This window comes from Schistocerca piceifrons, chromosome 6 (genome assembly GCF_021461385.2).
Source record: "Schistocerca piceifrons isolate TAMUIC-IGC-003096 chromosome 6, iqSchPice1.1, whole genome shotgun sequence".
Taxonomy (NCBI): domain Eukaryota; kingdom Metazoa; phylum Arthropoda; class Insecta; order Orthoptera; family Acrididae; genus Schistocerca; species Schistocerca piceifrons.
The window spans coordinates 122,941,177-122,965,622 of record NC_060143.1 but is presented as its reverse complement, the minus strand read 5'-3'; the positions used below and the strand labels follow the sequence as shown (position 1 = coordinate 122,965,622).

General features: G+C 40.1%; 1 protein-coding gene across 3 annotated transcripts in view; it reads left to right on the top strand.

Moving 5' to 3' along the window:
* Positions 1 to 7,595: 7,595 nt before the first annotated feature.
* Positions 7,596 to 24,446, top strand: part of LOC124802713 (ATP-dependent DNA helicase DDM1-like) — a 138,251-nt gene continuing 121,400 nt past the window's right edge. For 2 of the 3 annotated variants that reach the window (XM_047263678.1, XM_047263676.1), the window contains exons 1-6: positions 7,596 to 7,856; positions 9,687 to 9,731; positions 12,778 to 12,822; positions 13,627 to 13,662; positions 20,887 to 20,928; positions 21,014 to 21,064. In XM_047263678.1, the coding sequence (XP_047119634.1) occupies positions 7,845 to 7,856; positions 9,687 to 9,731; positions 12,778 to 12,822; positions 13,627 to 13,662; positions 20,887 to 20,928; positions 21,014 to 21,064 (231 nt within the window). In that variant the 5' untranslated portion in view covers positions 7,596 to 7,844. The remainder of the gene's footprint in view (positions 7,857 to 9,686; positions 9,732 to 12,777; positions 12,823 to 13,626; positions 13,663 to 20,886; positions 20,929 to 21,013; positions 21,065 to 24,446) is intronic. The other variant, XM_047263677.1, reaches the window with a different exon arrangement.

Genomic DNA, 24,446 nt, shown 5'->3' with positions numbered 1-24,446 from the left:
AATATTTCCATTGACTTGTTTTCGAACACAGACATTATTATAACTAAAATTAGTACTGTAGCCTCTGCATGCAATGGCTCTAACAGAGAACAGATTAGCACTTGCGTCAGGGACGTACAAAACATTGTCCATTTTAGCATTGTACCATTTGTTGTTTCGTCGAATTTGGATGAAAACTGTTCCTTGACCGTACGCACACATTTTGACATCTTGTTTTCCCAATGAAATTACTTAAGGAGCATCAAATTCACTATACGAAACAAAATACTGTTCGTTTGGAGTGATTGATTTGTAGCGCCACTGTCGCAATACCATTTATTTGGGTCACTGTGATTATTGGTACACACACACATAGCGTATGAAGTAAATGAAGCGTGTTCACTTTTTCACTTCTTCTCTTTTCTTTTATTGCTGTCACAAGTGTTCTGTGGACACTCTGCGGCCCAGTGACCTAATTGTTTGCATATATTACACGGAAACTTCTGTTTTAATTGTGACTTTGTCATCTTTACTTGCCGATTACTTGTTTGCCGTTTTCTTGTTTCAGAAACGACGAAATCTGCACTTCCATTAATGTCTTGTTCACGTAGTTCAATAGTACAGAGTTTTTCAATTAATAAATTCAAGCTTTGCTTTTCTGTCGGTATCGTATCCCAGAGATCCTTAAAATTGTCGTAGTCTGTTCCCAGTGTAGACAAAATTCGACAATTTAAGATTCTTTCAGATAGAGTATTTTCTTCATGTTTTGCTAATTCAACGTTCAGGTCCACAAATAACTTTTGCAGTTTGGCCACATGTGCACTAATATCTTCTGTTTCATCACGTTTAATACGGAAAAATGTTTCAATCAACATATTCAAACGCTGAGTACTGCTACGTTCAAATCGGGCGCGTAATTTGTCCCAGATTTCTTTAGCATTCTTGCACGTTAAGACGAGTTCTGCAACAGCTTTACTTAGCGCACTTGCTGTAAGACTTGCAGCCTTTGCGTCGTCCTTGTGCCATTGCACATACGCTTCTTTTTGTGCATTTGTCGCATCTTGCGGTCACTATACACGTTCAAGCGTACCGTTCATAATATCTTCTAGTCCATATGAACGCAGCACCATAGAAATATGCCATTTCCATTTGGCCCAGTCCTCGGGTCCTTCAAGCTTATCAATGCTGACCTTATAATCGCCGCTAGCAATCATGTTTCTTTACAGACATAGGCCCATTTCAAATATTGTTTTAATTAAACTATGTAAGGAGAATCAAGGCAAAACTCCTTCAAATAAAGAAACAACAAATAAGAGGCGTCCTCACCAGAAGCAGAACATATGGCGAGGTTAATGAAGAGCCACTCACCATGCACCACCTAAATAGGGAAAGGGAGACAGCCGCAGGAAAGTGCATAAGTGAGCTGCAGGACAAGCAGGGGAAGACGCTCACGACGAAAACGGAATTAACAAAACACATCAAGGACTATTTCCGAGACACGTTCCATCGAGAAGCGACAGACGACGAGGCAGCTGCTGAAATTTTGCAGCAGAGGAGGAGTGTGCTGACAGACCCAGACAGGGCGTTGCTGACAGAAAATATCGACGAGAATGACGTCAAAGAAACGATGAAGACCAGCGCCAGAGGAAGAGCACCAGGCGCCGACAGCATCCCGCTCGAGTTCTACCTCGCATACTGGGACGTACTAGGATTGCAATTCACAGAGATGGTGAACAAGATACTCGTTAGGGCAGAAATTCCACCTGGGCTGACTGAAGGGTCCATAACCCTCATCCTTAAGAAGAGGGCTGCCCCCCGCATTGAAGAGTTTTGTCCGATTACGTTCCTCAACGCCGACCATAAAATAATAGCGAAATACATCACAAACAACCTGAAATCGGCAATGAGGGAAGTCATCAGTCCGTGGCAAACATGTGTGGTACCAGGGAAAAATATATTTGCCGCCACCTACAGGTAAATTATAGCACAGGCAGCCACCACCAGAAGCGCAGGTGCCATAATTTCAGTGGACTTCAACAAGGCCTTCGACAGGATCGATCACAATTACCTCGTAGAGACACTAAACAGACTCGGGTTTGCGCAAAAATTCATCACAATCATCCATAAGATACTAAGTACTGCGAGATCGACAGTGATAATCAATAGTTGGAAAACAAAACAGATAAAACTGGACAGATCCGTGAGGCAAGGCTGTCCATTGTCAATGGCTCTATTCGCTACAGCACTGGACCCGCTGCTCCAGAAACTCACAAATGACAACAGAGGATTCTCCGTAGGAGACAAAGCAATAGCATGTATAGCCTACGCTGACGACCTAGGCATCTTTATTGGAGATCAGGAAGATATTGGGAGAGTAGAAACCATCATGAACACATTCCAAAAAGCGTCAGGCGCCCAAACCAACCCCAGAAAAACAGTGCTACTGCCTATAGGTAATCTACGGCTCAAACCAGACAGGCAGTGGTACAGAATAGCAGAAACCCATGAAGTTCTTGGAATATTGATACAGTCTTGTCCACTTAGGGCGGCCACATACAACTGGAGAGATGTGCTACGCACCAAAAGAGGTCTCTTCAGACAGCACGCGAACTGGAAACTAACAATCCACCAGAAAATAGACCTGGTAAACACGACGGTCCTGTCGAAAGCATGGTACCTGCCGCAAATCTTAAGCATCCTGGCCGAAATTGCGCGAGCACTTACGAGCGTAGTGTACTACCTGTTGTGACATGGTTGTTCGAAGATTATGCTAGATGAGATGAGATACTGTGGACAGGAAGATGCGCAACCGAGTATGTGGAGACTATGTGTGCTGGATGAAGTGATCATTCCTGCAGTCAGCGCAAGAAAGGTAACTGTCATGTGTCATTCCATGGCTCTTGTAGTGGAATGTAAGAGAAGCATACCACTGAAGAATAACTTGGTCATCCCAGCCTCTGTCGTCTCGTTTAAGAACAGATTTGGTGAATTGTGGATAATTAACTGTCGCCGAGAACTGCAGATCCTTCCAACACACATGTGTGTAGCAAGCGCTGAGCTATTAATTGAAGAACAGCTGAGAGTCATAGAAACCTCCCATGCCGAGTCTGTGGGCGAAATTAGCGCTACCACTGCGAGACAAGATCTTTTAGCTCGACTATCAACAGATCTCACTAAGGAACAACAGAAGAAGCCACTTGCCACTCTTCAAGAGTTCTCTGAATGCTTCAGTCCACAGGTGAAGAGCAAATTACATAAATCGACGGTGAAGCACCGGATTAGCACTGGAGACCATCAACCAATAAGCCAGAGAGCATACCACGTGTCAGCAACGGAACGTCGAATAATTCGCGACGAGATAGAGAAAAGATGAAGAATGTCATCATTCAGCCTCCGCAGAGCCCATGTTCGTCACCAGTGGTTCTCGTCAGGAAGAAGGATGGTAGTTGACACTTTTGCGTTGATTACAGGAAGCTTAATAAGATAATTAAAAAGGACGTTTACCCTCTTCCACAAATTGACGATACACTAGATTGTCTGAAGGGGACTAAGTTTTTCTCAACCATGGACATGTACTCGGGATACTAGCAAATCGAAGTAGATGAGGATGATCGTGGGAAAACTGCATTCATCAGCCCTGAGGGCCTGCATGAGTTTAAGGTATGCCATTTGGTTTGTGTAATGCACCAGCCACTTTTGAACGGATGATGGTTAATCTTCTATGTCACCTGAAGTGAACGATGTGTCTTTGTTATTTAGATGACATTATAGCGTTCTCAGAGACATTTGATGAACATATAAAAAGACTGCAGGCCGTTCTTAAGTGTCTTCAACAAGGCGGACTGAAACTTAATCCAAGAAAGTGTCTCTTTGGAGCGAAAGAAATCAAAATACTTGGCCAGCTTGTGTCAAACGAAGGTGTGCGGCCAGACCCAGAAAAGGTGAGATCTATAACGGAATTTCTTATTCCTAAAAGTATCGGAGATGTGAGAAGCTTCCTCGGAGTATGTTCTTATTACTGTCGTTTTATGAAAGACTTTTGTATCAAAGCCAGGCCACTCCAAGAGTTGTTAAAAGCTGATGCTAAATTTATCTGGGTGGTGCCCAACAAGATTCTTTCGATGTGCTGCGAAAAACTCTGAGGACTGACCTTGTAGTTGGTCTCTACGATGAGAGAGCACCTACAGAATTACACACAGATGCCATTAAGCATGGGATCGGTGCTGTTCTGGTGCAAATTTCAGATGGAAAAGAGAAGGTTGTAGCCTTTGCTTCTAGGACACTTACAAAAGCCGAGAGAAACTACTCAACCACAGAAAGAGAGTGTCTTGCTGTGATCTGGGCCATGTGCAAATTTCGACAGTATCTCTATGGAAGGCCATTCACAGTTGTTACAGACCATCATTCACTTTGTTGGCTGCCAGATCATAAGGATCCAACAGAACGACTCGCCAGCTGAGCACTACATCGTCAAGAGTATGACATTACCATAGCGTACAACAGTGGAAGATAACACCAATATGCCATCTGTCCCTTTAGGAAACTTAGTGCAAGACCATCAAGACTTTGATGAAGATAGTGACTGTCTCGCTCCACTCCAGGATTTCTCTGCTGAACAGAAGAAGGATTTCAAGATATCTCAAATTACGCTTGCCCTAAATCAGTCAGAGGATGTGCAAGGACAATTTAAGGTAGTTAATGGATTACTTTGCAAGAAAAAGGTGGCTACCAGTGATTTCTAAACACATGCGCTTAGATGTTCAACAGAAATTCCATGACACACCTGAGGCCGGACATTTAGGATTTATGAAGACCTACGATGATATCCACAAGAGATTTTCCTGGTCAGGTTCATGTAGGAGCGTCCGTCACTATGTGTCGCACTGTAGAGAATGCCAGAGGAGAAAGGCAGTTCCTCAGATTCCACCTGGCCGACTCATACCAATTGCACCAGCCAAAATGCCTTTCCAGCGTGTTGGGATTGACCTTCTCGGACGATTTCCAACGTCTGCTAGTGGCAATAGATGGATTATTGTTTGCACTGATTATCTGACATCCTATGCCATTATAAAAGCCGTGAAAACAGCCGAAGCATCTGAGGTAGCCAAATTCATCGTGGAAGACATTGTATTAAAACATAGTGCCCCATGGTCGTTAATTACGGATCGAGGAAAGTTTTCAATCGAATCTTGTGACGCAGCTAAACCGTCGATGCAACATTACTCATCACATGACGACTGCCTACCATCTGCAAACTAACGGGCTTACTGAACGCCTTAATAAGACTTGGCCGACATGCTATCAGTGTTCGTCGATGTTGAGCAGAGCAACTGAGATGAGGTGCTACCTTTCGTGACATTTGCCTACAAACCGCCAAACAAGACACCACAGGATTTACGCCATTTTTCCTGGTGCATGGGCGTGAGGCGACTACGATGATGGACACTGTGTTTTTGTGTTACATCCTGATGATGTGGGCGACGACTGCATCGGCCAAGTGTTAACCATAGCTGAGGAAGCTCAGTTAGCCGGCCGCTGTGGCCGAGCGATTCTAGGCGCTTCAGTCCAGAACTGCGCTGCTGCTATGGTCGCAGGTTCGAATCCTGCCTTGGGCATGGATGTGTGTGATGTCCTTAGGTTAGTTAGGTTTAAGTAGTTCTAAGTCTAGGGAACTGATGACCTCACATGTTAAGTCCCTTAGTGCTTAGAGCCATTTGATTTGATTGGAGTTCGGCAGTTAGCTCGACTCCGCACGCTGCAGGCTCAAGAAAACGATCGTCGAAGGTATGACGCGAGCCACCACCCTGTTGTCTACCAGGCTGGTGGCCTCGTCTGGATCTTCACTCCTGTTTGGAAGGTTGGTCTCTCTGAGAAGCTCCTAAGGCGCTACTTTGGACCTTATAAGGTTGTAAGACAGTTGTCTGATGTTACTTATGAAGTTGAAGATTTCGACCCCGACGCAAAGCAACAAAAGATCAGAGATACGGTCCATGTCCTTCAAATGATGCCCTACAAGGCACCCAGGGTAAATTAGAAGCTCCAGCGACAGGCAACAAGCGGAAAGGTGACGAAGAGCGTAGCGACAAAAGAAGTTCTAAGAAGATCACCGCCAGAACAGGGCATCAGTCATTGGGAGTGGGAGTATGCAGGACCGATGACTCGTTCCTGAACTAGGACGACGTAACACCGAGACGCTGTTCGCTTAAGGAGGGAGCAATGTCGCAGAAGAAGCTGAGTAGCTTTGTGGTGTAGTGGTTATGATGTAAAATTGTTGCATGGAGGGTTGTGAATTCAAAACTCACTGGAACTGTACAATTTTAACTTCTATATTAGGTTTGAGTACATTCTAGAAGTATCCACAAATTTCAAGAATCACTGGAATTTTCTGTAGCTGCATATATACTGTATGTGTTCTGGCAGGAGGGAGTTCGCTCCGCGCTCTTGTATGTGCAAGTGCTGAATAAACTTTCGTTAAGTGAAGTTAGTGTTCGTCATTCATCTAATTACACCTTCTTCTATGTGACTGTATCGTTTGATGTGTTTGTAAGTGAATATTTTCCCTAACAACTTAATGTCGATGGTTGAAATACTCTTGCACATCTCCACATACTGCCATACGAAATTGATCAAGAACAAATATTATGAAGTTTGCTTAGGACATTAATAATCTTTTCATTGTTAGTTTCTCAATTCCGATACTACACATCTTGTTTTTGTATCATGGATGGCAACTCAAAACCTCGCTTTAACCGTTTAGCACTGGGCTAAACGAAATACTGTGATGTGATGGGCAGTCTGAATACACCCTGACGTGAGAGTGCCTTGAAGTGATGAGATGTGATGACCAGCATGAATTGGCTTTTGTAAACAAGGCCATATATATGTGAAAGCAAAAATTGGTTTATGTTTCACAGCAGAAAATGCTGACTCCTACATTGTGTATAAATAAGAACATATATTGATGTAGCGATTTTCACTAAATAACTGGTTGTTAAATGTAGAAATTAGCTCTTCTGAAGGAGAAATATGGTTGTTCATGATAGTTGTTTGCTGCATATAGAGAAAACATAATGTATAAGGTTAAGAGATTCTTTGTGTTCCAACATAAATATTGTATGATACTGTATTACCTAAACCAGACACTCATTTTACCTTGTTTTAGAAAGTTTGGAAAGTTTTTGAAACAAGGCTAAAAAAGTGTTTCGTTTAGATAATACTAAATACAGTGCAAGTAAGTGTCGAAGCTTTGTTTTTTTTTTTGTTACTTTCCGCAATTTGGCTAACAAAATTCATCTAGAATATGAGTTATGAAGTTTGGTTCGACGTTGTAAGTTCCTTAGTTTCGATACCATACCCCGATTTTTTTGTACCACGTACGTTATCCCTTAACCTCATGTTCAGCGTTCAGTAGTGGCCTAATTAACATGACGTCCACTGTGAATACATTTGAAGTCGACATGACATTAAATGACGATTGCTTGACGTCTAGCGTGAATCTGTTATCGCCGTACACGCTGATCTGGAAACTCAAGTTTCCACTCAAGACTGGTAGGCTGAGCCCAAATATTATATCATCTCTGAATGCTCACAGGGTCTTTGCCGATTTGGCGGTTAAATTTGCTCGCGACTCGCAAGGTGGTTGCGAGCAGCTCGGGAACTGTGACAGTTTCTGTGGATAGTGGGGGTAGTGTTGTTATGTGTGTTTTTTTCGTGAAAGACAGGACAAAATAGAACCCAGTACCTGACGTAATAAATGACTACTCTTACAGAACTAACTGTTGTGACGGATCCGACTTTGTGATAAGCCGTACTTGAATCACATGCCTTCCATTGTTCTTTGTTGTCAATAGGATATTCAGTTCACGATGCCCGTGAAGGTATTTTATCACCCTTGTTTGAGGAAGAAATTATGAGTTTTGTTTATATTTTGTATTATCGCTCCATGTGGAATATAGCTTAGTATTAAATTGTGCTGAGAAAGTGAATAGTTAATCAGTTTACACAATGTCAAGAGCCTTAATTCAGGTGTTAGTTTGTAGAGCGGCCGCTTTATGGCTGTCGCGAATTTTGTTCTGTATAGTATTTGTATGTATTCATCATTTTGTTGTGATTGTGTTCAGGTCGAAGACTACTTTGTTGTAGCCTTATCGAAATTGTAATTGTGTGCCTTGAATTGAAGTAAATAGATTAGTTCAGACAGTTCTGCATGCTGTGACTGCTAATATTAAGAAAATATATTTCGCAGGTTTAATTTATTTTTACTTCGAAGAGAGCGCTGACAATCATGAACAGCATTTTCAGGCATGAGACATTCCTCTTTGCACCTGCAAAGTCTGCTGTTTTCCGGTTTTCGAAAACTACCTGTACTGATACTGAGGAAGAGTTACATAGCTATGTAACTGCCTGTTTGGAACTCGTTTTCATTTATTAAATTTGGTTTTATCTGCTGTTGCTTCATATATCCTGTTGTCTTGTTGCCGAAACTTCATCCATAATTGAATTACTAAACGATGCGCTTTTTCCTTTGGCTCGCCCTGGACTTTAATTTAGTCCAAATGAAGTTAATTTTTCTGTCTTGGAAGGCCATGACTGTGTTCATGTGTAACACCACATCATAGAACCCGTTTTGGGGAAAGGCATTGCAGAATTTAAGGTAATGCAGGATTGTGTCTCATAGGTGAGGACGTACAGTGCTTGAAAATTTTGGATTACATTTCAGAGAAAACAATTTCATAAACAAACAAATTATCACCATCCATCTGTTATGTAAAGAAAGTCAGCTTAAGACAGGCTGTACATCTCTGTAAATAGTTCGGGGCATTCATTGAGCATTTGATGCCATTTCTGTGGGTAAATTTGTGTGTAAAAATCATTTTGGGAATGGGACAATGCAGCACTGTGTCTTGTTAGCAGTTTTTGCCACAAGAATGTAAAGCCCACATTGAGTATGGCAATGGAAGCTTGCTTTAAACATTTTGTTAACTTCTTGACATATTTACTGTTTTGATTATGAGCTTATTTCCCTTCAATTTGAGATCTTATTACTCTCTTGCGTGTTAGTTGTATTATACTGTTTAAGAAACTAGGCAGTGGCTCTACGGTAAGAGGTGGCTGACATTCAGAAAGTGCACATTTGATTCTGGTATTCTCCAGTTTGATTTCTGTGATTCAGCTCATATGAATGATATGGTGATTTCTGTACTGGAACCATAATTTGTTCTTTAGTGAGGAAAAGGCTTGTTCCGGTAAGAACTGTTCACCGAAGTGGTAAAATTGTGTACATTAATTAGCAGTGTAGACAACAGCATTCCCTATATAGTGCCGAGATGTAGGACCTCCTTTACTTAATTACATACAGATGAGGAAGCTAGTCATTAATGTTTCTCACCAAGCCTCTGTGGAAGGCTGTGTATTGTAATGCTCCATTTTGAAGGCATTGTTGGTAGCTCTTGTGGTGGACCCTCAGAATTGCTTTTCCGTTCATTTACGAACGGACAATACATGACAGTCACTGTTGTGGTAAGTGCTACTTAGAGCATTGTTAGGTTGACAATAGCCATAAACTGAACACCAGCAGTCCGTCCTTCTGATTTCAACCATTTCAGAACTAGAAAGTTCAACTTTGACTTTGTGGTAGTTAGATGTGGCTGATGGTTAATTTTATGGGAAATATTAATCAACACTATTTTTTTTTTTTTTTTAAACAGGTGAAGATGTTCCCATCTGTTGTCTGTGATGAAAAAGATAAATCTGTAAGTACTGTACTGGTCAATCTTTCTTTCATTACAAAGTTGTTAGACCCTTCGTGGTTTTTTCAGTTGTTGAACCTAGTGGAATTCCTACAACTCAATACTTTGTCTAATGGAGTACTCGAGAGAATGACAAACTGTGAGAAACTTATATCTGGGTGAAAATAAAGGGTTGAAAGAACAAATTGATAGACTAGTTTTCACAGAACACTTACCATAACACCAAACAATTGAGGAAGAACACACAGTGGTATGCTTGGGGGCCTCACTCAACCTGTTACAGAGGCTATACCGGCAGCCATTGAGAGAATAGGGTGCAACCAACTGCCCACATTTTACCAAATGATGCCTGCCACCTAAGCTGAGAGGTCATTCTTGGGTCATTCCAGCAACTGGCAGAGAAGGTTGAGAAGACCAGCCTCGTGCATGGAGTTTCAACGAAGCTCACAATTTGCATCACTGACTCCAGAACTGATTGTGGGCCTTTCGTTCTGAGTCAGATGGAAGGACTGAACTAGAGACTTCGAAACGTTTCTGTGACAAGCCAGGCTGTGACTTCCAGAGCTTGCACCATAGGGTTGAGAACTGTAGGGTCCCTCAAAATAGGTCAGGTGAGCACTAAACATCAGAGGTTGCTACTCAGATGGCTGACTGTTTGTGGGGTGCACACAAGGGTTTTTTTATATTAGATGATTCTCCATCCAATCCAGATAATGATAGCTGTAGGAAACACAGAAGTATCGGTGTAAGATCGAAAGAAATCGCTCTCACAGGTGAGAATATTAGAATCGTAATGGTAAACTGCTGAAACATGCACTACAAAGTGCCAGAGTTTGAAATGCTAATGAAAAGCAGTGAAGCTCACATAATACTAAGTACAGAAAGCTGTTTGAGACCTGAAATTGGTAGCAGTGTGATTATTGGGGAAATTTTAAGTGTGTATTGAAAGGGGAGGCAAAAATAGGAAATGGAGACGGTGCATTTGTTGCCAATAGACAAGAAACTGGGATCGACAGTGGTAGAAATTGAAGCTGCATGTGAGATTGTTTAGACAAGATTCAGTGTCAGGGGTGGGCATAAAATGATGAGTGGATCTCTCTGGCACCCAACACTCATCTCCTGATTTACCTGAAAACTTTAGAGAAAACCTCAGTTCACGCGTACATAAGTTCGCTAGCCATACTGTAATCATTTGAGACTTTAATCATCTGACTAATTCCGAAAATTACAGCTTTATTAGTGGTGGGCATGATAGGACACCCTGTGAAACATTACTAAATTCTTTCTCTGAAAACTACCTTGTACCCCCTCATGGTAGAAATATATTGGATCTAATAGTGAAGTTGCTAAATTTCAGGCAAAATCTTTTATTGACAGTAACTTCATATTAGCAGACCTATGTTTATGTGAACTTTTTTCTTTAGTTTTACTTGTAGAATAACATTAAAATATTTGCTTATCTTTGTGAATCACCCTGTATATTTTATCCCTTCTAACTTTACAACAGTATATGTCAGTCATTATTGTTAAAAGCTTTTTGTAAAGCTACAAATCCTTAAAGATATGTTTGGCTATGTTGAATCTCTTGTCTAAGATGAATCTTGGCAACAATATTGCCTGGCATGTTTGCACATTTCTTGGGAACTCTTAACTGATCTTCCCTGAAGTCTGGATCTGCCTGTCTTTCCATTCTTGTGTAAATAATTTTTGCCAATATTTTGCAATGATGATGTAAACCAATGGTTCTGTAATATTCATACTTGCAGTGCCTGCCTTCTGTGGAATTGAAAGCAGCATTGGGGCGTTTTGTATTGTGCTTCAAATACAATTACAGCCCACAGCGTTTACTACAAGTTGCAAAAGAATATAAGATAATAGTTCTTCTAACATAAACAGTTAACAAAGATATTTTATTATTGATATGTTAACAATAATGTTACTATTAATGACAGTGCAGAAATGAGTGAAATGCACATCTCCTTTATGGTTGTTCATCATAGTTCTCACAAAAGATAGAAGCCGCACACTAGAGGTAGCGCACAAGAATGATGAAAGGCAGAAGTTATTGCCACTGAGTTCCTTGACAGAAGTTGTTTTGCAGTTTCTTTCACAACACCAAACAGTATTTGTAGCCAGTCGTCATATCTTAAATGAGAAGATAATTGTTTTGGAAATACAGAAGCGTCCGATTCCACCCGTCTGCTTTGACCCATGACGTCACAAATATTTCGGAAACGACCATACACTATGACTCCAATATGGCGCCTATGATGTCATCAGGTAAACACGACCACAAACACGAAAATACATTGAAAAACCAACACACACACGTTCCACAAAAAATCTAAATAAACTAATGGGACAAGTGTGGGGGAAATTGGGGGTGTTTGGATGGGGACATAGTAAATATAAACAAATTTAGACACAAACTAAACCAAAAACATCACCTAACACACCACCGGAGAGCACCACCAATCACATCAAAACGACACCTACAAACACGCCACTCTCACAAACTAAATTCCGCGCCGTCGTGATGTCACACACCACAACAGCCTCGCGTCACGGGTCAAAGCCGACGGGTGGGATCGGGCGCTTCGGTTGACCCATTGTTTTTAATCATAAATATTTTGGTGCACATATGTGTGTGGACTTCGAACATACTGAGTTGCCAAAGTAAGAGATGCATTCTGTTTCAGAAAGAGATGTTAATATGGTGCAGATAGTCACTTTATATTATTAATGTACACACAACTACAACTTTGGCCGTGACATAGGCCAGGTTTTGAAGATGGTATGTAAACATCATTTTCTCAGCAAAGACTCCACAAGTTACCAGTTAATGTCGGGTTTTCATAGCTTGATGTGACCATCATATTTATGAGTTAGTGAAAAAATTAAGAATTGTTGAGTAATTTTTGTTTGAGGTTTTTCTCACCTCTTCTTCCCTTTCGTGCTTCTCCCCATATCCACACACATCTCTGCTTCAAAATAAATGACAATAGCACTGGACTACTGTTTATTTATTTTATTTATTTCTTTATTACAGGTTTCCGTAGAAGTTGAAAGTGTGCATTCAGAAGATTGGAGAGGGGTGAGTGGCTTTTTAGACCATTCTTTAGTGAATGGGCATTATCTTTCATTTATGAATACTTCAAAAACTGCTGTGAGGTTTTGTTTTGTTTTTGATTTTTTTGTTTTGGAATTCTGTAAGGCAGAATGTGATGCAGAAAGGTGTATTTGGAGTGGTAAGAGTTATTTACTGTATGAAAGATCTCTTTCAGTGCTGTACTAATGTTTTTCCTGAAAGTTGGTAAAGAAAGTGATGTTAACACAGGAAATAAGTTCGGTTATCACCATCTCAGTTTTGAGAAATAGAATGGAGTGTTGAATGAAAAGTGAAGGAAACAGAAGCAGAAATTTCTGAGAACTTTTGATTTGAGCTACAGCAATATTTAAAATTGTGACAGTGTTTTTGAAAAAAATATCAAATACTATGTAGATTCAAATTGATGTGTCCAGAGTTCGGAATGGAGTAATTTCATAGCTTTGTAGCTATTGAGGAAATGCATTTTGTCCAAATCAAATTCCTTATTGAAGATTTAGTGTCAGATAAGTGAGAGCAAAGTAACTCAGGATCGGAAAATTTCAACAAACCCAACATAATCAAATAGTGATACATATTATGTAATGAACTGATATTAGGCTGTTACAATTGTATGTTAAGTCTATAACACCTACTTTTTTGGGGAGGGGAGGGGTCAGTTCCATGACTTAAGTGAAGAGCATTTATGCTGCTTTAATCAGTTATACATTGGCACTGTGGCATATAATTCTCTGTGTCATTGTAGACTACATGTTAAAATGTATCAAAAATTATTTATTTCTTTTGTTTCAGGAAGAACTTTCTGAATGTTCAGGTACTTTGTCAGAGGTACGTATAGGATAGTACTACACTATCAAATACTCCATGGTTTCACTCTGTTTTCTGAAATGTGGTTTAAAGAATTTAACTGTACTTTTTACCAAACAAGTCTACTCTAAGTCACTTTTTGTAATTGAAAAGCTTGTCATTTGGTTATACAGTTTTTTATGCTATTAAGAACAACTACGCTGCTTCATAGTATGAGATACAAACAAAATTTAAGTTGCAATCATAAATAAGGATAAGAGAAAAGCAATGAAATTCAGGAAAGTAGGAACTTCGAAAAACAGAGACAAATTCATCCGTGGGGAATGAGAACTGGAAATAGTCAAAGCTTCAGATACCTAGAACTTACACTGCAGGTGGCTTACTATATACACTCCTGGAAATGGAAAAAAGAACACATTGACACCGGTGTGTCAGACCCACCATACTTGCTCCGGACACTGCGAGAGGGCTGTACAAGCAATGATCACACGCACGGCACAGCGGACACACCAGGAACCGCGGTGTTGGCCGTCGAATGGCGCTAGCTGCGCAGCATTTGTGCACCGCCGCCGTCAGTGTCAGCCAGTTTGCCGTGGCATACAGAGCTCCATCGCAGTCTTTAACACTGGTAGCATGCCGCGACAGCGTGGACGTGAACCGTATGTGCAGTTGACGGACTTTGAGCGAGGGCGTATAGTGGGCATGCGGGAGGCCGGGTGGACGTACCGCCGAATTGCTCAACACGTGGGGCATGAGGTCTCCACAGTACATCGATGTTGTCGCCAGTGGTCGGCGGAAGGTGCACGTGCCCGTCGACCTGGGACCGGACCGCAGCGACGCACGGATGCACGCCAAGACCGTAGGATCCTACGCAGTGCCGTAGGGGACCGCACCGCCACTTCCCAGCAAATTAGGGACACTGTTGCTCCTGGGGTATCGACGAGGACCATTCGCAACCGTCTCCATGAAGCTGGGCTACGGTCCCGCACGCCGTTAGGCCATCTTCCGCTCACGCCTCAACATCGTGCAGCCCGCCTCCAGTGGTGTCGCGACAGGCGTGAATGGAGGGACGAATGGAGACGTGTCGTCTTCAGCGATGAGAGTCGCTTCTGCCTTGGTGCCAATGATGGTCGTATGCGTGTTTGGCGCCGTGCAGGTGAGCGCCACAATCAGGACTGCATACCACCGAGGCACACAGGGCCAACACCCGGCATCATGGTGTGGGGAGCGATCTCCTACACTGGCCGTACACCACTGGTGATCGTCGAGGGGACACTGAGTAGTGCACGGTACATCCAAACCGTCATCGAACCCATCGTTCTACCATTCCTAGACCGGCAAGGGAACTTGCTGTTCCGACAGGACAATGCACGTCCGCATGTATCCCGTGCCACCCAACGTGCTCTAGAAGGTGTAAGTCAACTACCCTGGCCAGCAAGATCTCCGGATCTGTCCCCCATTGAGCATGTTTGGGACTGGATGAAGCGTCGTCTCACGCGGTCTGCACGTCCAGCACGAACGCTGGTCCAACTGAGGCGCCAGGTGGAAATGGCATGGCAAGCCGTTCCACAGGACTACATCCAGCATCTCTACGATCGTCTCCATGGGAGAATAGCAGCCTGCACTGCTGCGAAAGGTGGATATACACTGTACTAGTGCCGACATTGTGCATGCTCTGTTGCCTGTGTCTATGTGCCTGTGGTTCTGTCAGTGTGATCATGTGATGTATCTGACCCCAGGAATGTGTCAATAAAGTTTCCTCTTCCTGGGACAATGAATTCACGGTGTTCTTATTTCAATTTCCAGGAGTGTATTTTCCAACCATTTTGAAGACTGAGTAGTAACATAAAGGTTGCACTCATTGCCTCATATGGCACACTACTTACATGGAGACACTCACATACTCAAATCTTAAGCCACTAGAGAGAGTCAGCATATTTGAAAAGAATGCTTTGCTTCTCCAGATAGATGCAAAATGGAATAACTTGTGTATTGGCAGCTATTCATTACTAGATGGGCATTCTGTTAGTGAAAGGGTGAATGGCTTTTCAGACCATGGTGCACATATTTTAACATTAAAAGGCTTTTGTACTGAAACAGATGTCACATATAATTACAAACTATGTAGGAAAGTTAATCCAACAGCAATAGAGTTTTTTAAACCTTGCCAAGGAACAAGAGTGGCAGGATGTCTATAGTGCTAATAACATAGATGATAAATATAATGCTTTCCTTAACAAATTTCTCATACTCATAGAGAGTTGCTTCCCACCACAACATTCTAAATGGGGTACTAGCAGTAATAGGCAGCCCGGGTGGCTGGCTAGTGGGTAAAGATATCATGTAAAACAATTCGGGAATCATATCAGAATATTAGAAGTAGTCACACTCAAGCTACAGTAGCCCATTACAAAAAGTAGGAAGGCAAGGCATATGTGGTATGCAAATAGAATAGCTAATTCACAGGATAAAATTAAAAAACCATATGGTCAGTTATGAAGGAAGTGTCTGGTCAGCAGAACAACGTCAACGATATAAAGTCAGTTCGTAGTAAAAATATTTCTGTTACTGATAGATCGGATATATGTATAGTATTTAACAATCATTTTCTGAGCATTGCTGGTGAATTAAGTAAAAAATTAGTTTCTACAGGGAATCGTATAACTTTCTTAGCAAATGCCTTTCCAAGATTTATGTCTGAAATACTCCTCTGTGATACAGACAAGGGGGAGATTGAGTCAATAATTAAATCACTGTAGACTAAGGACTCTCATCGATATGATGGAGTGCCTAGCAGAATATTAAAAAGTATTGTGCTGCACATGTTAGCCGTGTATTTAGCCATATTTGTAATTTTTCCCATAGGAATGGTCAGTTTCCTGAATGATTAAAGTACTCAGTAGTAATGCCGCTATATAAAAAGGGAGAAAAGGATAATGTAGGAAATTTTAGACCTATTTTATGTCATCAGTGTTTGCTAAAGTTATTGAAAAGGCTGTGTATGTAAGGATAATTGATTATTTTATATTACACGAATTGCTATCAAATTGTACACTTCGGCCTTAGAAGTCGTTTAACAACTCAAAATGTTATGTTCTCTTTTCTCTGTGAGGTACTGGATGGTTAAACAAAATGTTTCGAATGCTAGGCATATTTTTTGATTTAACTAAGGCATTTGATTGTGTTGATCACAAAATATTGCTCCAGAAGTTGGACTACTACGGAATATGGCGAGTAGCTCACAATTCGTTCACCTCTTACTTTAGCAACAGATGCAAAAGGTCGTTATTCACGATGTTGAGAATGGTGGTAATGTGGGGTACAGTCAAGTGGGGGGGGGGGGGGGGACATCAGGGATCATAGTTGGGGCCACTCGTGTTCCTTATTTATATAAATGATATGCCCTCTAGTATTATGGGTATCTCTAAAATATTTCTGTTTGCTGATGACACTAGCTTGGGGTAAAGGATGTTGTGTGCAGCATCGGCCCGGTTTCAAATAGAGCAGTTCACGGCTTGTAGAAAATAAACTATCACTAAATTACAGTAAGACTCATTTTTACAGTTTCTAATGTACAACAAAACCTGACATTTTAATTTCACAGAGTGGGCATATGATTAATGAAACTGAACAGTTCAGATTTCTAGGTGTTCAGATGGATAGTCGTGGAAAGCTGACGTTCATAATCTTGTTCAAAGACTTAATGCTGCCATTTTTACTATTTGAATGGGATCTAAAGTGAGTGATCGTTTGACATGAAAATTTGTCTACTTTGCTTATTTTCGTTCGCTTATGTCGTATGGTATTATATTTTGGGGTAACTCTTCCCATTCTTGGCTCAGAAACAGGCAGTTTGGGCAATAAGTGGTGTAAGTTACGAACCTCTTGTCGACCCCTGTTCACGAGTCTTTTGACATTGGCTCCTCTATATATACTGCATTTGGATTGCACTTCCTTAACTTTTGTGCAGAAAGGTGTGCAGTATACTGCTGCATCCATTTTCAATAAGCTACCGTTCGAATTCAAAAATCTTAGCAATAATCCACACACTTTCAAATCGAAACTGAAGAGTTTCCTCATGGGTCACTCCTTCTATTCTGTTAAGGAGTTCTGGAAAAATTAAGCTGCCTCTTGTTGTATTATTGATTGCGTTTACTTAAACTTATGGATTGGCTTTTTTCGGGTCCATAAACATTTTGTTTTTGTTATTACTTTTATGTTGTAATTTCATGTACTGACAGGTTTCATGACCTTGGAGATTGGCTCCTCAGTTTGGTCCTACGGAACTTGACGTGTAAATAAATAAAATAAAGTGCTACTTTTCTGTTGAAGACCTGCTGATAGCTTGGCAGCAAAAGCAAGAGAGAGAGATCTTGGACTTCTTGGCACCCTACAGCAGCTTCCAGCCATGACACTTGTGCCCAAGGTTGGCAGCCCATTGTCTAAATCAGAGAATATACTAACCAAGGGATATCACAATCCCATCCGTAGTTGCCAGTGCACCCCACCATATGCTGAGGACCATGCAACACATATCACATCATTAAGTGCGACGAAAGAACTTCATCACTATTTAACTATGCAGATGGTGATGTAGTAGTTAAGTAATCAATATCTTGTACATATTGCATTTAATAAAATCAATCACATTCAGCATTATTACATTATATTGTACTTAATGAGGAAGGTCCATGTAGCACCACGTTTTCATGACTGCTTTTTTTATCAGACCACTATCACCCACCAAGCAAACAGTTTCTTATACCTCAAGTGAAAAGCTAAATTTGATGCTCTTTTTTTTTTTTTTTTTTTTTTTTTTTTTTTTTTTTTTTTTTTTTTTTTTTTTTTTTTTTTTTTTTTTAAAAAAAACTTCTGTATACTGAAACCCACACAGAGTCCTTAGAACATTTCTGGTGATTTTATAAACCCTTACTACCAATTTCTCAGTCACCTAAGATGATCTCCCACTTTGCTCATTATCACAGATTGCTAATTTATACCTGTTGATTCATGTGTTGCCATATCTTCTTCAATGTAAAAGAAAATTGACAGTTAATATTTGATGATTTGTGTCTTGAGGTTCATTAGCAACATTTCAAATGTCATGTTGTGGCCCCTTAGATGAACCGTCTGAGCAGATTACTTTCAAGATGACCTAACATGCATTGCCTCTTTTTTTTAGACAACTTAGTTTCTGAGAATAAGCTGAGTGATTTGTTTATTGTTTGGTATGTAGATGCTGTGTTGTATCACCAATGTGGGTAGGGAATGACCTGTTAGATTTTATCGGATAGTAAACTCTCCAGAGTTTGCTGTATCATGTTTAGCTATGTAGCTGTAAACGCTGTTCGCTAATGACTTGTTGAGATTTCTACATAATTCACTTCTTGCTCTCAAAACAAAGTAAGTGTGTAAAGCCAAACTGGGATTTTTAATGGATCCTATAAATAGACAAATTATTTAAATCTGTATATATAATGCTGTGAGGAAAGACTATCATAATTCATTGAGACAGTGCTTAGTTTGTGTTTTAACCTGACAAAATTTAGGAATATTCTGAGTTTGATAGATTTTCTGTAATACTATGTTCAGATTTTATTAGTCCTGCCTTTTGGACCTGCTGTTTAACTGGCATGTAACTGCGATAAAGTTGATGCTTTGAGTGGAATCTTGGAAAACACTTGATGGCTTAGTGGTTGAACTTCATTAACACAGATTTTTACAGTCTGTCCTGAATGTACTTACTTATTCTACTATCCTCACTTGTTTGTTCCACAAATTTTCTAATTTTGTTCTACTAATTTTCATCATACTGGGAATTTAAAGTCATTTGATGATTAATGTAGGTTACTTCTTACAAAGAAGAAAATGGCAACCAGCCACTGTTAACACTGCTATTTATTTAGGTAAATAGCACCGTTACCGGTTTCGAACTGGCAAGTTCATCATCAGACGGCTGTTCACATGATTTTCAAAATACACTTTACATTATCATCTGTTTTAGACAATATATCATTTCATGATGCTTCTTAGAAACACTATCATCATCATTAGTCAGTATACTCATTGTTGAGTGTTGTGGTCTAATTTCTTCCTCTACTGGAGATCTGCATCCACAGTGATCGTCAGCACTTCATAATATAATAATATGAAGAGGTAGGCTGGTGGTAACCTTTTTGGGGAAGAAAGTTATCTTATGCATTTTGTGAGCTACGTATATTTTTGCTGGGGCCTTTGTTTGAAAGTTGGAGGGAATGATCTTTTAGGTATGTGATAAAAAAAAAGTACCTAAGTTATTATTTGATTTTGTGTTTCTGGAATAAACAATCCAGACCATTAAGTTGTCCACTGATCTTTTTAAAAATAAATCCACCCATCAGACAACTTGAACTAAATAGGTTTCTATTTTTTGAAAATAAAGGTTGAAGACTAATTTTATTGTGTTAATCAGTATCAGTAGCTTCATTTAGAGATATTCAACTAACAAACTGAAGAAATTTAGAAAAGTTTCTATCGCTTTACAGGGAGCAATGTATCATGTTAAGTGTGTGCTATGGCAAGTAAATGAAGCCAAAACTCATGTGCTTTTGTTGTTAAATTTGTTATTGCCTTAGTCTTTGGATCTGGACTGCACTGTGACCATTTTCTTCTAATTATACTTGTGAGATTATTGTTAGTGGACAGGGACTGAATAATGAAGTATTTGTCTTCTTAACACGAAATAATTACCATGCAGAAGGCTAATTCAAGGTTTCAGAGGATGTGACTGATGGGTAAGTAACTTTTAGTGACAAGAGGGAAAAAAATTTCAAATGGTAAACAGAGAAGTAGCTTCAAAAGTCTCTAATAATTTACATCTAGTTTCTTTTTTTCCCTGGAGCACATAGTTCTTTTACCTGTTGTGGAAAAATATTTAGGACAAAAATATTGACAATTGTTGATGTATGAGTGCTATTAGATCAGTTTCCTATTCTTTGTATGTACAAGCATTACATATACATAAAACTGTGTGACTTTGATTTTATTTTCTTCTTTACATAAGAAAAGCAATGAAGTTAGTTTTATAGACTAATTTATGCAAAATTTCTGATTAGCTTATAATTTAAAAAATATGATGTTATCAGTTCTAATGATTGATCCAGTTAATTTGTATACTCACACCCAGTTGCCCCAGATGTTGGTGTAAGTTGGCTACTTTAATTTGGTTGCAAAATACTTCACTCCATAATCGCTTTGCTTTTCCAGGTTGACTCAGAGCAGGCAACCACAAGCTCTGGATTTTCAGAAGTAAGTGTGACGAGATGTGACAAACTTGAGAATACCTTTGCTATGTTTCTGGGAAAAAAAAGCTAATAATTAATTTTTCTTGCAGGATGGATCAGCAATCATGGCCCCAAGGCAGAATAGTGTAGCTGAAAGACTGGTATGTTTTGCTCTGTACATTTGCTACTCGGGGTCAGTAATAGTCTTCTGTTTATGCTTTCAATGCCAAGTGGTGTTCTTATTTCTTAGGTTTATTTGTTGTTGAAGTGAAACTTTGAATGAACAGATGGAATAAGTAAAGTATTACTTGAATTTCATCAGTTTCTACTTTAATTTTTTGAAAAACGTATTTAGCTATGCCTTCAGTTACAACAGTAATATCCTATGTAGTGGACCACAGTGGATTATTTAGCGCATATGTTGGATCGGCTACATCGGTGCATACATTGAGGTGACAAAAGTAATTGGATAACAATTACGCATGTACACAGATGTCGGTAGTATCTCGTACACAATGTATAGAAAGGCAGTACATTGCAAAGCTGTCATTTGTACTCGTGTGATTCAGTGAAGAGGTGAAAAACGTGGTTATGGCGACATGATGAAAATTAAGACTTTGAACATGGAATGCTAATTAGAGGTACCTTCCATTTCAGAAAGTGTTAGGGAATTAAATATTCTGAGATCTACAGTGTCATAAGTGTGCTGAGATAACCAAATTTCAGGCATTACTTCTCATCACAGGCAACTCAGTGGCTAGTGGCCTTCAATTAATGACAGAGTGCAGCGTCGTTTGCGTAGAGTTGTCAGTGCTAACAGACAAGAATACTCTGTGCAATAACTGCAGAAATCAGTGTGACATGTATAATGAACATATCCATTAGGTCAGTGTATCCAAATTTGGTGTTTACAGGATGTATATGCCCCAGGACAACTGGGAAAAACTGGAAAATTTTTTCATTCCCGAGAAAACCAGGAAAAACCGAGGAATTTTTTAGATTCCAGGCATTTTTCGTTGTTTTAGTTTCCAGATACATTTTTGCAATTTTGACTGGTGAGTACTCAAACAAAGAATTTCACTTTAACCTGCTACTGCAGGGTAACACTGCAGCAAAAGTTATTCCTGTATATAAAAAAGGGGATAAAGTCAGTGTAAACAACTACAGACCCATCACAATTTCCTCCTGCATCTCTAAAGTACTGGAAAAAGTTATGTATGACAAACTTATGAAATTTATAAATAAAAACAGCATCCTATGTAATGAACAACATGGATTCAGAAATAAGAGGTCAACGACAACAGTGCATCAATTCCATCCTAAACCTGATGGACAAAAAACAGGAAACAATAGGAGTATTTATTGACTTGTCAAAAGGTTTTGACGTGGGTGACCATAAAATTCTGCTATCAAAGCTTGAAAGGTACGGTTTTCGAGGTCTGCCCAACAAGTGGATCAGTTCCTTCCTGACTAATCGTAAGCAGGCAGTGTGCGTCAAGCACACAAATATTGAACTAAAAACTGTATCTAATCACTTGCTGTTGTGGTCTTCAGTCCTGAGACTGGTTTGATGCAGCTCTCCATGCTACTCTGTCCTGTGCAAGCCTCTTCATCTCCCAGTACCTACTGCAGCCTACATCCTTCTGAATATACTTAGTGTATTCATCTCCTGGTCTCCCTCTACGATTTTTACCCTCCACACTGCCCTCCAGTACTAAATTGGTGATCCCTTGATGCCGCAGAACATGTCATATCGACCGATCCCTTCTTCTAGTCAAGTTGTGCCACAAACTCCTCTTCTCCCCAATTCTATTCAATACCTCCTCATTAGTTATGTGATCTACCCACCTAATCTTCAGCATTCTTCTGTAGCACCCCATTTCAAAAGCTTCTATTCTCTTCTTGTCTAAACTATTTATCGTCCATGTTTCACTTCCATACATGGCTACACTCCATACAAATACTTTCAGAAACGACTTCCTGACACTTAAATCAATACTCGATGTTAACAAATTTCTCTTCTTCAGAAACGTGTTCCTTGCCATTGCCAGTCTACATTTTATATCCTCTCTACTTCGACCATCATCAGTTATTTTGCTCCCCAAATAGCAAAACTACTTTACTACTTTTAGGTCTCATGTCCTAATCTAATTCATGCAGCATCACCCGACTTAATTCGACTACATTCCATTATCCTCGTTTTGCTTTTGTTGATGTTCATCTTATACCCTCCTTTCAAGACACTATCCATTCCGTTCAACTGCTCTTCCAAGTCCTTTGCTGTCTCTGACAGAATTACAATGTCATCGGCAAACCTCATCATTTTTATTTCTTCTCCATGGATTTTAATACCTACTCCGAACTTTTCTTTTGTTTCGTTTACTGCTTGCTCAATATACAGATTGAATAGCATCGGGGAGAGGCTACAACCCTGTCTCAGTCCTTTCCCAACCACTGCTTCCCTTTCATGCCCCTCGACTCCTATAACTGCCATCTGGTTTCTGTACAAATTGTAAATAGCTTTTCGCTCCCAGTATTTTAACCCTGCCACCTTCAGAATTTCGAAGAGAGTATTCCAGTCAACATTGTCAAAAGCTTTCTCTAAGACTACAAATGCTAGAAACGTATGTTTGCCTTTCCTTAATCTTTCTTCTAAGATAAGTCGTAAGGTCAGTATTGCCTCACGTGTTCCAACATTTCAACGGAATCCAAACTGATCTTCCCCGAGGTCGGCTTCTACCAGTTTTTCCTTTTGCCTGTAAAGAATTCGTGTTAGTATTTTGCATCCGTGTCTTATTAAACTGATAGTTCGGTAATTTTCACATCTTTCAGCACCTGCTTTCTTTGGGATTGGAATTATTATATTCTTCTTGAAGTCCGAGGGTATTTCGCCTGTCTCATACATCTTGCTCACCAGATGGTAGAGTTTTGTCAGGACTGGCTCTCCCAAGGCCGTCAGTAGTTCCAATGGAATGTTGTCTACTCCTGGGGCCTTGTTTCGACTTAGGTCTTTCAGTGCTCTGTCAAACTCTTCATGTAGTATCATATCTCCCATTTCATCTTCATCGACATCCTCTTCCATTTCCATAATATTGTCTTCAAGTACATCGTCGTTGTATAGACCCTCTATATACTCCTTCCACCTTTCTGCTTTCCCTTCTTTGCTTGGAACTGGGTTTGCATCTGAGCTCTTGATGTTCATACAAGTGGTTTTCTTTTCTCCAAAGGTCTCTCTAATTTTCCTGTAGGCAGTATCTATCTTACCCCTAGTGAGATAAGCCTCTACATCCTTACATTTGTCCTCTAGCCGTCCCTGCTTAGCCATTTTGCACTTCCTGTCGATCTCATTTTTGAGACGTTTGTATTCCTTTTTGCCTGCTTCACTTGCTGCATTTTTGTATTTTCTCCTTTCATCAATTAAATTCAGTATCTCTTCTGTTATCCAAGGATTTATTCCAGCCCTTGTCTTTTTATCTATTTGATCATCTGCTTCCTTCACTATTTCATTCCTCAAAGCTACCTATTCTTCTTCTACTGTATTTC